Source organism: Oreochromis niloticus, linkage group LG3 (genome assembly GCF_001858045.2).
Source record: "Oreochromis niloticus isolate F11D_XX linkage group LG3, O_niloticus_UMD_NMBU, whole genome shotgun sequence".
NCBI classification, from domain to species: Eukaryota; Metazoa; Chordata; class Actinopteri; order Cichliformes; family Cichlidae; genus Oreochromis; species Oreochromis niloticus.
In genome coordinates, this window is record NC_031967.2 from 4,254,679 (window position 1) to 4,271,136 (window position 16,458).

General features: G+C 38.8%; 1 protein-coding gene across 6 annotated transcripts in view; it reads right to left on the bottom strand.

Annotated features, from left to right (window-relative positions):
• The window catches only part of sorcs2 (sortilin-related VPS10 domain containing receptor 2), a 379,862-nt gene that overhangs the window by 16,653 nt on the left and 346,751 nt on the right, over window positions 1-16,458 (bottom strand). For all 6 annotated transcript variants that reach the window (XM_013266082.3, XM_013266081.3, XM_013266083.3 and 3 more), the window contains 4 exons: window positions 16,047-16,149; window positions 11,357-11,433; window positions 11,064-11,155; window positions 3,812-3,919 (listed from right to left, as the gene is read on the bottom strand). In XM_013266082.3, the coding sequence (XP_013121536.1) occupies window positions 3,812-3,919; window positions 11,064-11,155; window positions 11,357-11,433; window positions 16,047-16,149 (380 nt within the window). The remainder of the gene's footprint in view (window positions 1-3,811; window positions 3,920-11,063; window positions 11,156-11,356; window positions 11,434-16,046; window positions 16,150-16,458) is intronic.

Below are 16,458 nucleotides of genomic sequence, written 5' to 3' on the forward strand. Positions count from 1 at the left end.
ATGAAAAAAGCCTTTTTTTGTCTGCACAAAGTAAAGTCTGAACATCAGGCTTTTTTCATTTTTTAGCATCAACACCTGAATGGAAAAGACAGCATACTTCCTTAATGTTCTGCTTGTTTGACAAAACATTAACAACGTTCTTGCTTCCAGCTGTTTGTTAGATTCTTTCCTCTGTGTTCCCTCAGAGCCACTGAGTTGCACTCACTTACACACCTGACACAAACAGCAGCAACTTCATTAATTATTCTAAGATTGGTAATTCACAACATGTACTTTTCTAAAACACAGAGTGGCAGTTTTAAATTGTAAGTATTTACTTCACAGCAGACTGTGGCATTATTATTGTGGCATCCAAATCATCATGCCCTGTATGATGCAAGGGGCAACACTGAGATAATCTTTACCCAAACCATCTTGCAGCATTACAAATGGATTGTATCTCTATTGGGAATGTAGCTCAAGTCCTCACCACGTGATAAAGCCTTTTTAGCAGTCACAGTTCCCCATCCTTTCCACTAGATGGTGGTGTTCTACAGGAAATCACAGGTGATGCGCCATATTCCCATTCCTGAACTCAGCTGTTTAATCTGTGTGTGTCTGTTAGAACATTTTTAAGCATACTGATGTGACTCAAATCAGTGACTCTGACATATGTTGTTGGCTTGCAATCACCTCGTTGGAGTGCCGCGCAAGCACAACTAATGTTGTCTTTACCAGCGTCGTGAAAAGGTAGTGACAGATGTTTCGGCTGCAGATTCACATATGCTGATGTTCCACTTTTCTCTTCTGTTGTTCGTCTTGCTCTTACTTGTTTGACTTGGTCAAGTACGGATTATCCTGCTTCTTAAATTTTGAGGATTTTAAAGCAATTATCCGATTTAAAATTATGCCATGCTGTGTGGTACAGACTGTCAAAAAAGTTTGGATTTCAGTTTTGCTAAGGTAAAATTTGAAGTCTTTTATTTAGTAACAATTATTAGCTGATAGCTTACCAGATCACCCTCCTGACCAAATACGGTAACCTCTGACTCCAAAATAACGACAAGACAGCTGCCCAAAAATACTTATCTTGATCTTTAATCTAATAAGTAGCTACATACCATCCATGTTTGTATACAGTCTATGATCACAATACACCTATTTCAAAATTCTGAAAACCACCTATGGAGGACAAGGAGAAGATCCTGCCTTAGTAATGTGGATGAACGCATGTTTAACATTTCCATCCGTGTGTCTTATCTAGATTTTGTAATCTACATTTTGCTGGGTCACTGCAAACCTTTCAGTGTACTTTATCAAAAAAAAAGTTTATTGCTTTATTTGTGCATTAATTCCCACCACCTGTGGAGTTAATTTAGTTATTTCTTTGTCTACTTTTGAATGTGCACTCCAGAGCATTAAGACTTCTGTTACTGGACAAACAACAGTCCAATCAGCTCAGTGAACACAAATCAAAACTCATTAACAGCTCCCTTTGTTAAACAAACAGAGCTAAGTAGGAGAAAACACATGTTTGTACATTGTTTTCAGGAGAGTTTTGTTGCAGAATGTGATTAGATACAAACCAATGATGTGGTTTTCTACTATGTTTCTTACAAGTGGTTTAGAAACAGCAGAATGAGGTGATTTGATGATCTCACAAAGCAGTACGTGCAGTAGAAACCCCTCTGTGCTGTCCTGATATTTGACTGGCTGTTATTAGTATGAGTGGTGGACGAGCTCTACTCCCCACCTGTCCTTGGTGCTAAGTCACTGTTCAAAGACTTCATTATGGGATGGCAGCCTCCGCCATCAAAAATCGAAACTCCGTGGCAAGGAAATAGACCCTGGCTAATCTATCAAACATGAGCTGCCCTCAACACCCTTCCTTGGCCGCCGACCCTATCTCGCTGGAGTCAGTTGGACGGCACATATATATATGTGTGTGTGTGCGTGTGTGCGTCTGAGTGCGTCTCAGCCCAGAGGCTGTGTGCCTGACATCTCTGATAATGGTGAGTGAGCTTGAATGTTCGATCCTCTCCTCCTCATGTGTGTGTGCGTGCGTGTGTATCTGTGCGTGTGTGTGACAATCTCTTTGCCCTTCTCAGCAGATTACAGCTAGAAGTGAGTCTTATCTGTGTGCCAAGGCCTGGAGTCTAAGATGATGTGACAAGTCTCACTCCTGCTAACTTAGAGATGGAGAGATTTGGAGAGAGCAAGAGAGAGAGAGAGATAGAAAGCAAGAGAAGACAGACTTTATGCCTAAAAAGATATGAACTCCTGACATCTGCACCTAAAGCTACCTGCGGTTGATATTCAGTAGTCATAGAGTGAGAAGCCAAAGAAATCGAGAAGAAGTGTAGTGGTACCAGTTTTCAAGAACAAAAGAGTTATAGTAATTACAGATTGATAAAGCTGATACCATGAATCTGTTGATGCTAGATGTAATGTTTTCTTTGAAAGTGCTGATCGAGAAGTAGAGAAAAGGTCAGAAGGTTTTGCAAAATGTCTTTGTGGATTTCGAGAAACAATATGATAGGTTGCCAAGAACTATGCTACAGCATTAGGAAGTCAGGATTGGCAGAAAAGTACGTGAGACCAGGAAATGAATGAGGTGAAACAGGTATTGGCTCTGACTCCTTTCTTGTTTACAACAGTGATAGACAAGCTGACAGATGCAATCAGGCAGCAGTCTTTGTGGATATAGATGTTCACAGTTAACACTGTGATTGTGTAGGGAGGAGTAGGTGGGAGAGCCTGGAAAGGTGAAGGGATGCTTTGGAGAGAAAAGGAGTGAAAGTCAGAAAAAGCAATGTGAATGAGAAAGAGACAGGTATAACAGTGACAATACAAGGAGCAGAGGTAGTGAAGATGGACAGTTTCAACTAATATGGGGCGATCGTGGCTCAAGAGTTGGCAGTTCGTCTTGTAATCGGAAGGTTGCTGGTTTGAGCCCTGGCTCCTACACTCTCGGTCGTTGTGTCCTTGGGCAAGACACTTCACCCGTTGCCTACTGGTGGTGGTCATGGTGGTGCCATTGTCCGGCAGCCTCGCCTCTGTCATTGCACCCCAGGGCAGCTGTGGCTACAATGTAGCTTGCCATCACCAGTGTGTGAATGTGTGTGTGAATGGGTGGATGACTGAATGTAGTGTAAAGCACTTTGGGGTCCATAGGGACTAAGTAAAGCATTATACATTTACCATGATGCTCAGATTTTTGTTGGGAGAGATCAAAATGGACAGTATTAGAAATGAGTATATCAGAGAGACAGCTCAGGTTGAGTGCTTTGAAGACAATGTTAGAGAGTCAAATAATGAGATAGTAAAGAGTTTGGACAAATAATGCTGTATATCAAGCTGCCAGGCAGAAGAAAATAAGAGCGATCAGAGAGGAGGTTCATGGACCTAGTGAAGGAGGACAAGCAGAGGGTTAGTGTAAAAGAGGAGGATGCAGGGGATATGGTGAGACAGAGGAAGGTGATTAGGCTGTGTTAAAGTGTAAAGGTTGTCAGGCATCGGTTTAGCTCTCTGGGATGAGCAGGCGGCAATAGGCCATATGGCTGAGAGTGGCAAATCCGAATCTGAATCCCACCCTTGTTCATACAATACTATAAAAGGTAAATTGTAGGAGATGTAAGGTATTTAAATTCTTCTCCACAACGCTGAATATATATAGAATATGAGAGAATATATTGTAATCTACATAAATGAAAGTTTGAATTTGTATTTTTTTTAAAGGCACCTAAAATTTCAGACCATTTTCAGTTAATTTAACTGAACATTTGTGTTTTATCATTCTGGCAGAAGCACTGAAATTGAAATTTTCACTCACGTCATGACCAGGGTCTCATCTCCTGGCTCACTCAGAAGTCCATCGACGAACACAGAGGTGCTTGTAAAGTTGTGAATGTTCCATGTCCGTCCTTCATCAATACTGAACCTGTGGGAAAAGATGAAGTGTTCAGAATCACCAAAACAGAAGCAGAGACTCATGAAACTGTCTTCAGATATAACAAAAGAGCCTTGCACTGATGTCAGCAAATGAAATCTTAAATAACAATCAAAAGACTGGAAATCAACATTAGACTTATCATTTGGTACTTAATGAATTTAGATTGTGTTGCCCTTTATACTGTCTGTCTAAAACCTGTGTGATTAGCATAACTAACTAAATGCTGAATACCTAGTGCATCCTAGAAAACTGGTGCATCCAATTCATAGTGTTATTTCAGTTTATTTTCAGTACAGTTTCTCACATTGTCCCTCTGTTTGGTTCAGAATGCTATCAGACGTTAAGGTAACTTTTTCAGCTCATAGCTAGCTTGTAGCTATTGTTTGCCATTGTTTACGGGCCTGGAAGACCCACTGAAATTATTAGGTTTTTAAACCAACTGCAATATGGATAAAATTATTTATCAGATACTACATTTTATTTACAGTTAGAATCAATACAGAGCACATGTACTGTTTAATATTTGAAATTTAGGTCTGTTAAAACATTTCTGAATTAAAGTACTATTGTCTTTTGAGATAAAACAACTAAGATATGTGTAATTTACTTTTGAAAGTAATCCCATAAAATTTTGGCAAAGCCATCGTTATGATCGACTACCTAACATTCATATTAGTTAAACAATACTGTGTTTGCAGAGTCTTGACATGTTTTCTATGTGGGATAACTGGATACTGCACACATTCTTGCCAACAAAATGCTTAATTTATAATGTCTGAAATCTCTTGGACAAGAATTTTGTCCAAGAGAAAAGTGGATTGCAAGTGGATTGCAAAATGTTTGATATTCTAAACATGGGAGCAGCTAGCTCCTTTCCATAGCTAGCTATATAAAAGAGTTAAGCAACATTAGTGAGATAATAGGGTGGCTGTAGCTTAGGAGGCAGAGCAGATCATCTGCTAGTCAGAAGGTTGGTTCTTTAATCCATGGCTGCCAGACAAGATACTGAATCAAACAATGAGTGAGGAGTTTAAACTTTAGATAAAAAAACCCCCAAAAGCTTATGCAGTAGAAAACTGTTCAATTTAAAACTGGTTAATATGAGATGAGGGTGTACCTTTTGATTTCCTTCATGTTCACTTCAGTTCGATTTTATATATATAGGATTATAGACAACAACAGTCGCCTCAAGGCATGGCATGTTGTAAAAACCCTACAATAATAGATATCCCCTCCCCCCTCCATATAAGCAAACTCTTGGTGACAGTGGGACAGAAAAACTCAATTTTTAACAGAATGAAATATATACATTTACAACAGATCTCCAAAAGTTGAATCTGTTCATCTGGACGTAGCGTTTTGTGGGAGAAACGTTTCGTCACTCATCCAAGTGACTTCTTCAGTCTTCTTCTTCAATGAACAGATTCAACTTTTGGAGATTTACTTTCCTGGATGATTGAGAATGCATCAAGACATTTACAACAGATATTTTTAGTAGGTTAAATGAAACATCATTCGAAAGTCATGGAAATTCATTGGTAAAAATTTGTATAAGAACTGTGTAATTTGTTTTTTATAAGTAAAACTATGTAGTGCGAAAATGCACATACATAACAAAGTTGGATCATTGAAGTTGTCTATACATAGAAAATTGACAAAATACAGCATTCATCGCTAATTAGGTGCTTTTTATGCTTTTAGTCATAATGAGATCCTTTTTGTGAAAGTGAAGTGTCTGTTATTCAAGTTTTCTTTAGTCCTGTCTAAAATGAGGTTTGTGAAGCTAACAAGAAGAGCCATCTGCCCAGCTTTATTCACTGTGCCGACAACTCCTGCCGTCAACAGTGGCAGCAGTGCTGAATAAGTATGACTGTGTGATGGAGACGGATCAATGTGGAATCGAGCAGTGTGTGGCTCGCTCTGCGGGCTGTGTGTTTTAACGATGTCCTAACAAGGACTGCAATAAGATAATCACTGGGTAAACAGGCACTGTGAAAGAAAAACAGAATGGATATACAAAGCCATCAAAGCTAGGCCTCGCTAGGCCTTTTTATGCGTCAAAGGGTTCTCTAATCTAACAGTGTTTGAAGCTACTTTCCAAAGGCAGAATCAGTTACGTCTTGGGCCTTACAACTTTAATTCTTTAAAATTGATGAATCAAGGAGTACTGAGGTGTGAATGTAAGCAGGCTATGAATTTCACTCAGACTCTGTTACTTTCATTTCTACTCACTGCTTCTTGTAACATCTGACGTGTACAACCAAGCGCAACATCATGAAAGACTTCTGACAGTCCAAGTTTTATTATCTACAGGACAAAGACACTAATGGGCACCACCAAGAGAGTTCTTGGCATTAGAACAAGAAAGCAGAATAAAACTGCCAAGGGGACGGTTCGTCCAAACTCCTTGCCTCTGAGTTTGGTCATTTGGATTAGTTATAAAAACATTTGCCCTTCGAAGTGATCAGACAGCAGATCACAGGTAATTCGAGGCATGCTGAGACCCTAAAAGTCTTTCACCAGAATGATTTTGTCATTTATCAGTAATAATGGTATGAGTGATATGGATGAGTGAATCATAAATGAGGCGCTAAAGGCTCTTTTAGACTTTGGTTCATTTGACCAAGGAAAGAAAAAAGACATTATTATCTAACAAAACACATAGTTACATAAAATGAGACATAATGCAGTGACTAGACAGTTTTAGTGCCATCATCCTACATGATCAGTACTTATCATAGTAACTAAATATGATATAAGCAAATAGCATGAACTGCTTTTTGTCAGCTTTCTATACATATAAATACGATCCCTAAAAACCATGGAAACTTTGACCAGATGGCAACTGATGATGGACTTGTTGAGCAATAATGCTTTTTTTTTCTTTTAGAGGTGATTTATTCTTTTTATAATAAAGAGCTTTCATTAAATCTGTGTGGCCTGGCTTAACCTCACAGAGACAAAGAAGCAAAGCTGATAAAAAACAATGGGTAGAAAGGAGAAAGACCCTCCTACTCTCCTGGCAGAGGTCCGAAGGATCTTCTAGGAATCACTCAACCATCCATATCTGTTGATCTCTAAGGCTCTCCGTGTAAGTTACCACGCCACCTTACCCCAGTAAGAAGAAAACCTCTTTCATAGTACAGAAAATCCCGGGTTAACTCTGAAGTCACCAGAATAAGTGAAAATTCTGCTCCCTCGTTCACCAAACTAATTATATCTCATTTCAATCTTTTAGTAACCAGAGCTTTCTTCCTGTCGCCAAAGTGCTTGCTCATAGGGGGTGATATGATATTTGGGTTTTTCTCTGTATGTATTATTGTAGGGTCTACCTTACAATATAAAGTGCCTTGAGGCGACTGTTGTTGTGATTAACACTGGTTGTAGTGATAATGCTGTAATCAGAGAGATTAGCTAGCCAAACTTACAATTACTTCTTATGTCACACCCCAACCTTTATGCCATTCCTTGAGTGCTATAAAGAAATCAAAATCAAGAGCAGTCATAAACCTTAAATGTACATAACATTCCTATACAGGCAGTGTGCTAGGGAGGCATCTCATTTCTCAGCCTGCTGCCTTTTCATAATTAGCTGATATGAATGCCTTGTGAGAACTACAGAGTGTTAAAAAAAACTCAAGTTTGAGTGAGTGTATGAGGAGCTGGGGAATTATTGGAAATGATTTGAGGGAGTGTGTGTGTGTATATGTAGTCACTTATAAAAGTCGAGATGCACTCTTCAAGTGGCTGTGAAATGGCATGGCTTTGATGCACACAGTTGTAGCTATCTTACCCCCGCATGGGAACATGGTGTAATCATTTTGGAGAGTCAAAGGCACTACAGAGTCTGGGAACAAGTCATATTTTCAGGATTTGGAAAGATAGTATGGAGTGTATAAATTTGGAGGACTTTGTGAAGAAGCATTTTAGGTCAAGAACAGTTCTTAATATACAAGTACTGACAACCTACCCAGTCCTCCACCTATACTTGTTTACTAATATGTTTTTCCTTTTCTTGCCATTCTACACTTTTTTGTCATCTTTGCTTGCTGTGTGTGAAAGGTTAAACCAAGCCACAGACTTACTGAAAGCTCTTTAATATAAAATAATACATTACCCCTAAAAGAAAAAAACAAACACATTACTTCCCTAATGTAAAGTAAAATAAAATATATTCCAGTTTTTACCACTAATGACTACCTTCTAAAGCAGTTAATAGGAGAAGTTCACATTAAACTATAAAGTCTAATACCAGGGTTCAAAAGAAAACTTTCTAAGATAAAAAAAAAAAACAGTGGGACTGGGCAAAATCATAATGTTGTCTCTCACATGTACCCAGAAGAAATTCTTATCCTCAAGAGTTTCACTTCTAGGTAAAAAAGGTTAATAATAAATCTTAATAGTGACGCTTATAAATACACCTTACACTTTGCAATACATCACTATTCAGGAGTATGCCAGATGACATACAGAATAAAAGCAGAAAAGACACCATTCAGAGGCTGACCATGAACTGCAGTGTCTCAAGTTTTAGGATCGTTTTTCAGGGTATGCAGGATATGCAATTTATAGCACGGCAAAGTACTGTGGATATAGAGAAAGGCTGCATACTAATGATCTGCATTTATTTTCTGAAGATATTTACAAACTATGCATAACGGCTAAAAATGTGTTTTGTGTGTGGTATGAAAATGTTGTCTTTGATAATTCTTCATAATGCAATCAGTAATTTTGTTCATAAAGGGCAGTATTTCCCAACTTTTTGAAGCCACAGCACATATTTCACATTAGAAAAACCACACCACCAAACAAAAATGTAACAAAAAGCATATTGATAATTTTCTCCTGCGCACCAGGTATAGCGGAATTGGCTCGGTTTATCTCCAGTATACCTTTTTACTTTCCTCTGACCACTACTCAAACATTGATATAGGCGTTCTTATATATGCAGCTAGCATGCTGAAAAGGCAAGTGTTTTCAGTTGTCTCTAGGTCTCTGTTCTCCATACTTCATGAACACCTAATATGCATTACATGCATTACACCAAGTTCTTCACATTTCCAGGGCATTGAAAAGTGGAATGCTGTCAAAGCTGTTTGCCTCTCTGCATTATGCACAATCACCCCTTTGATATCTGGGTTTAGGCTATAGGAAAGTGGGCCTGTCACTCCAAACTCTCCAGATGTTTACACCTGAAAAGAACTCCTTGCTGTCACTTTAAAATACAGCAGCAAACTTTAATTTTCTAACTTGTAGGTTTAATCATGTGCAGGGGCAATATTTTTAATTCAACCACATAACAAAGTATTTTTCAGAGCCTAAACCTAACCAGGTGTAGTGTTACTTAGACTATCAATAAAACATGAATGAAAACCAAAGGAAGCAAAGTTTAAATACACAGCTACAAAAACGATACAAAATAAGATGTACTGCACTAATCCACTAATGCCAGTGCTGTAGTGCTTCATCTATTATCATCATGTGCATGATATTTCAGCATTCAAGGCGCATATGGAAAGGGTATATCTAGCACCTCTTTAAAGACATTCGTATCAGAACAGGTTGGCAGTAACTGATGCTTTGGGAGGGATCACCTAAAATAATATAGGAATAAAACCAAACTTTCATGGAAACAAGTCTCAAGTCTACTAAAAAAAGAAAGGAATAACCTTTAGACCTTTATTATAACATTGCTAGTTAATATGGTTAAGTGGCATGCATTATTTTTCCATTGAAGGTATGATTGATTATAATAACCCAGTTTGCAAAGAGTAAACTTTAATTTGGCTTTGGCATTTGTCTGGCAGATGCACATTACCCTGCCATGCCAGCTAAATTAAGCATAAAAATCAAGCTTGGATATAGAATTATAGCTTTAAAAAGGCTACATGAGGACTTGCAGGACTGAAAAATTATCCTTTTTTCTAAAAGTCTGTAAATGTGACCGGCAACTTAAACAACAAAATTGTATTTTGTTAGTATTATTATTATTATTATTATTATTATTATTATCATTATTATTATTATTATTATCATTGTAGGGTCTTTATGTTACAATATAAGGCATCCTTGAGGTGACTGTGTTTGTGATTTGGCACTATACGAATAAAACTTAAAATTGGAAAATTGAACAATACTGTTTAGTGTGTAGCTCTCACTCTTATCTCACTACTATAACATAGTCGTGAAAGTGAGAATTTTGGGAGATCATGGAATTAATTTCTGACTCCAGAACAAAGGGAGTCTTGGAAGCCAGAAATATCAGATTACATTATGGTGATTTTACATAATGAAGCGGTAATGAACATTCACATTTTCATCACTTAAGAAGTTCCCTTTTTACCCAAGCCAAAGTGAGGGAAGAATGTCAAGGACTCTGTTCCTATCTGAAAAGTCATTTGATTTAAATCTGTGATAAATGCTTTTCCTTTTTCTTTTTTTTCCCTGAGCACTTCCTTATCTATGCACCCTCATTATTTTATCCTTATTTATTAAGGTCAGTGAGATATTATCTTGCTGAGGTAAAAACTGTATTTGTGGACTAAGGGGAAGGAGAGAGAATCGTTTAAAAAAATTCAAGGTACAGTACCAGAAATAAAAACTTTTTCAAAATCTACAAGTATGCAGTTACACTAAGCAACATTTATATAAGAAATGGACCCAACACTTACTACTTTGCAGGGGATGTTACATTTGGAAAAAGGGTAGAAACATCTCAAAGTCTGTATGCCAATGATCGCATGGCATTATGAACATCCACTGACTGCATTGGAGTTAGTGTTTCTTTACTGTTACTCATTTTATCATACTTTTGTCTCCTGTTGATTTAACATCTCCTTGATTTTTTAGTCGTTTTTTTTTTTCATTTTGTCAGTCATGCATATAAAACTAGGGCTACAATTAAAAGCATACTTATTGATTGACTGTCACAGGCTTCTAACAGATGATCACTGCTACTAGTGAATTTCAGAATAAATCATTCCATTAACTTTCATTATATCGATCATAACTGATTTAGGTGACACTAAAAGGCTTTAATAAGAAGCCAATCATGAAAAGATCACACTCCATTAAACAATGTCTTACAGCAGCAGCATGCAATAAGCATTACTGTCTTTGTCTGTAATCTTACTTGAGTATCTTCAGGGGAATCGAGGTATCTTTGATGGCAACGATGACACCACCGTGGTCCAGATACAGGATATGATGCTCCTCCTCGAACACCTTTCAAAAGCAACATGTTTAAAAATAATAAAAGGCATGACAGTGACAGGCTAATAAATGATTTGAAATGATAGATATAATATAATAATATATATAATTTTTTATCCTCTCAGATTCTCCTCAGTGGAAAGCTGAGATGGAGAGGTAAGGATGGGAACAGTGAAGCAGTATAAAAGAAGAATTAAAAGAGAGGATGTGTACCTGTCTCCACGTCTTTCCGCAGTCTGAAGTGATATACATTTCTTCCTTATACTCTACTAGCTTGGAGCCCAGGTTACCTGAAGGTACAATGAGGAATGGAGAATTTTATCAGGCATGAAGGCTCACAAGGGGCAGGCAACAATAACAGATTCAAACTGTGTTAGGGATGCTAGAAAGGGAATAACTGAAGAGACAAAGTCACAAAGGTTGAGCACTCCTCCTTGAGAACTTTTTATTGCTGTGTTTTTCACATTCGGCCAAAAGGAGAGAATAGGTGTGAATTCTGAATCTGCCAAAATTAGCTAAGATACGAAAGAGGATTTATCTCTTTCTCTGATCAAAGCCTGTAGAGGTATATTTGAATATCGGAATATATTTTCCGATTTAGTTAAGTTATGCTTTAAACCCAAATGTCTTAAGGGTTTAGAGTTTGTACTTATTTTTTTAATTAAAATGTAGTTACAATGCGTGTACTTCAGTAACACATCACTAATTTTAATAACTTTTTTGGTAATGTTGTTGCTATAAAGGTTCCAGACAACCAGTGAAGACCCCAACAGGTTATACAGACGTATGATGTATGTTTTGTGAAAAATGAATTTAGCCAATGAAGCTTAAAGGTTAGTTTTTGGTTATTTTTTTCAGATATCAGTGGAAGAGTGCTGGAGAAGTGGGCAGCCCTGGTACCTCCTAAATAAGTGTCCACTTGTGGAGAGGGGGCCAGGTTGCCCCCGTCTCCAGGCCTCCGTCGCCTTCCCCCAAGCTATGAGGGTCATACACGATTCCAGTAAGGACCCAAGGTGGTATACCGTAGGCTATGGTTATAGGGCCATACACAGTCCAGAATCAACCAGAATCTGGTTTGCCTCGGGAATTCAGTTGAAGCATGGTGGGTGAGTATTAAGTGTGTGAATGGGAATGTGCAAATGTATCCCATAGTGCCAGTGAAATTAAATATAAGGGCAAAATCATGACTATGCCTTACAGTATGCATGCACTGATTCTAAGTACAGATTGGACAAAATAAGTTAGTGGGGCAATATCTGAGGGTGTGCTCTGAATGCTGATGTGAGGTCATGTGATACGGTAGAGAGGGACACTTGTGTTGGTGAAGAGAACACCAGTTGCTGGTGGTGAAGAGCTGCTGGGAAATGGCTTTTCAGGCAGCCCATTACAAACCCATACCTGGCCTGTAAACTATGAAAAGAATAGGCCTGATTTTACTGGCCGGGCATTTGGAGGGATGTGTGCTAGTGTTGCCTATCCAGTGCTGAATGCCAGCTGGTTAATCTAGTGGCTATGCCAAAATCACCTCACCACCTTCTAACCCTCATGGAAGTCCCAGTCAAGTGTTTTATTATGAACTTCATTGTGCCATTTCACCAGAGTGCACATTTATATTATTTTGTGCTATTTTTGGTGGATTATGCCACTCCACTATGTTGCTATATGTGGCATGGCCACTCACTGTTTCAGGTCATCTTCTGCATCAGAATCAGAGCAGGGTACACTGTTCGGTAAGGTAAGAGCTTTATTACAGGGGACCAAGTCAGTTGAACTTATGATGAACTTATTCTGCTCTACCTAAATAGACAAGAGCCTATTTAGGTCACACATATTCCCAAGTGGGGAATGTTTAATATGAAGTTGTGTGAACTGACAGAGGCAGAGCAACTTAGATTTACCACCTCAACTTCCTAAAAGCATGGAAGAAGGCGAAGCTTGTGTCTCTGGTGAGCTAGGTGAATGTGCTTCCCTGTGATAACCATCTCTCATCGGCCCAGAGTGCAGATATAGCTAAGTTACAACTGAGCTTTTCTGATGCGTTTTTTCTCTGGGGCCAGGTTGCACTGACCTCAGCATATTTTGGTAACTTTCCCAAGGCTGACAGTTCAGTCACAACCCTGTAGGCTGCAAAAACACCAAAGCAAAATGGTTCTCAAAGAATTTAAGGCAATGCTGGAGATGGGGGCCATATAAGAGTCACTCAGTTTCTGATATAGTCCCATTGTTCTTGTTGTGGTTGTGTAAGGGTGGTCCCAGCTGGAGAGCACGGCATGCCTTGCTGCAGCTATTAATTAAGTGTCCTGAGGCAACTGTTATCGTAATTTGACACTATATAAATAAAATAAAATTCAATTCAAAAAACATACTGTGTGTATGTCTTCTCTTTGTTTCTGTGAGAGGTTTTTTAGCAGAAATGGGCTTTAGTAGAAAATCAAAAGTATGACTTAAATGGCTTGTTTTCTATTTTTCACAAACACACAGAGGCAGCTTACTCACTGACTTAATTTCATTTTCAAGCCTTTTTTGCTTTCTGTCAGCTATGCCCCCACAAAGATAAATATAGTAAAGTATCCAATAAATAAAATTGCTGGCAGTTTAGTGAACTCCTCTGTGTGTTAAAGTCCCCAGGCATGAAGCAGTGTGGTTTTATACTCAAACACTGCACAGACAGAAAGGAACAGCCAAAGCTTTTCCCTTGTTAAATGAAGTTTATCTTTTCTCTGGAGGAAAGGGGTTTTCTTGCCTAGCCAGGCAAACTCTTTACATAAATACCGTGCAAAAACCTTGAGCCACACCATATTTCTTTATATTTTGATAGGAAAATGGGAAATTGCTGGGAAATACAATATAAAAGACAAAAATACGAATTTGTTCAGTTGTAACAAACTTCACTTTTATTCTTCAACACAGCCTGAACTCTCTTAGGCAAGCTTTCTTTTTGTCATTCCTTTAAGTTGTCTTCAGGAATAGTTCTCCTTGATTCTTGAAGGACATTCCAAAGATCTTTTTGGGATACTGGCTGTTTTTGCTCTGTTCTCTGCTATGATGACCCCACACGGATTCAATTGCGTTGAGGTCTTAGCTTTGGGGAGGCCAATACATGACTGGTAACGTTTCATTGTGGGGGTTTTTTATAACTAGCTATGCTTTTACTCCATTGGCAGTTTGTTTGGAATAATTGTTACACTGAACAATAAAGCCGTCTGTGATGGTTTGGTACTGGATTTCAGTCAATGGGGTTGTCAAAATTCATGAACTTATAAATGCAGAAAATATTGTCAGATTTTCATCCGCCTTGCAATATCAAAAGTGCGTGGAAAACAATTAGCAATGGCTAATGGCTAATGGCCAATCATTTTTCGGCCTGATAATCATCCCAGACCCACTTCCAATGCTGTAAAAACATACATGGTTAGAAAATTGCACAGTTGACACTATCACCCATGGAACCCAGAACTTAACATTACTGAAGCAGTGAGGGATTGGAAAAAAAAAAGGCAGCGAACATCCAAAGACGAGCTTTGTCCTTGGAGAGTTTAGGCTGTGCTGAATATTGACTTTCAATCTAGACAAAACTGTACAAACTGTGGGTTTTGCCTTTTACATTATATTTACATGATATTGTATCTGCACAGGTTTCAATAGATTGCTACATTGCTACAACTGAAGACTCAAGACTTTTCCATTAGATGGATGGCATGGATGAACTTTCTGTGGCATGGATGGACTTTTTCCATGGCACTGTATATTAGGGGCCACTGTACTGCTTCCATGTCACTCTACCCATCCTCCTCATTCACACCAGCCCTCTGTATGTCCTCCTTCACAGCATCAGCGAATCTTCTCTTTGATCTTCTTCTCTTCCTCCTGCCTGGCAGACCCATATTCAATATTCTTTGTCCAGTATATCCACTATCCGTAGTTTCAGGTGCTGCACATCTCGTATATTCACACCATAGACAATTGCCTTCAGATGTCCCCAAAGATAAAAGTCTAAGGGGGTCAGATCGGGAGACCTTGGGGGCCATTCAACTGGCCCACGACGACCAATCCACTTTCCAGGAAACTGTTCATCTAGGAACCCTAACCCTAACCCCTAACCCTAACCTGAAACTATGGATACTGGATGCCTGTGCTGGCATTTCTCCTGCGGTGTTGCTATCAGTGTGTGAAGAGTGGGAGAAGAGGGTTGCATTGACAATCCAACACAATGGGCAGCACATTGAACACATTTTAGAAGTGGTCAGAAACTTGTAAATAACTCATGAAAGAATAAAGTTACGTTGAAACCAAGCACACCATTGTTTTTCTTGTGACATTACCAATAAGTTTGATGTGTCACATGGCCCTCTTCCTATTGAAAAAACAAAAGTTGTATCCAAGATGGCCAACTTCTAAATGGCCACCATGGTCACCACCCATCTTGAGGAGTTTGCCCCCTCACATATACTAATGTGCCACAAACAGGACTTTCATATCACCAACCATTCCCATTTTATTACGGTGTATCCATATAAATGGCCCACCCTGTAGATCACAATGTTGGTCTGCAAACATCGTAGTCCGCAAAGACTCCTGCCAGACTTCAACCTGTCCATCACCACAGAAAACAAGAAGGGGCACACAGCTGATCCTGGATTTAATACCACAGCCACCTTGAACCCCTCTGTTATTCCTATGACACACTTTGGCACTGTTTTACTGTCCTCATACATCTCCTGCACCACCCTCACATACTTCTCTGCAAATCCCAACTTCCTCTCAGCACCCTATCATACACTTTCTCTAAATCTACAAAGACACAGCCTACCCCTCAAGAAAACTCAAGTAACAAGTTAAATAAGTGAAAACAAGTGAAGGAGGGTCACATAAAAAATACATAAATAAAAATAGGTTTACTTACCAGCACCCATAATAAGACCCGGAGCAGTGTCTTTGGTATGGACAGTCCCAGACACATAGGGGTTGTCTGCCCAGCGCAAGTGGAGGTGGAGGTGACAGTCCGGCTGCAGAGGGGACACATGTAGAACGAACTTAGGAAGCACTCAGATCCACCCACCAAAACAATGTTTAAATGCATCTGTAGTAATATATCTCAACAAAAGAATGTGGCCCAAAGTACTTAGAGTAAAATAGTGGGTCTACTGAACACTGAGCACTCGCTCAGCAATATTTAATGAGTCTTACGACAGAGATACCTGATTATCCCACTGCAAACTCAGCTCAGTTCTAACGGGTTTTAGTTCTGTTAATCAAATTGTATTTGTGATAGATGTTTAATGAATGATAATTCATTTAAAATATGAGAATCAGAG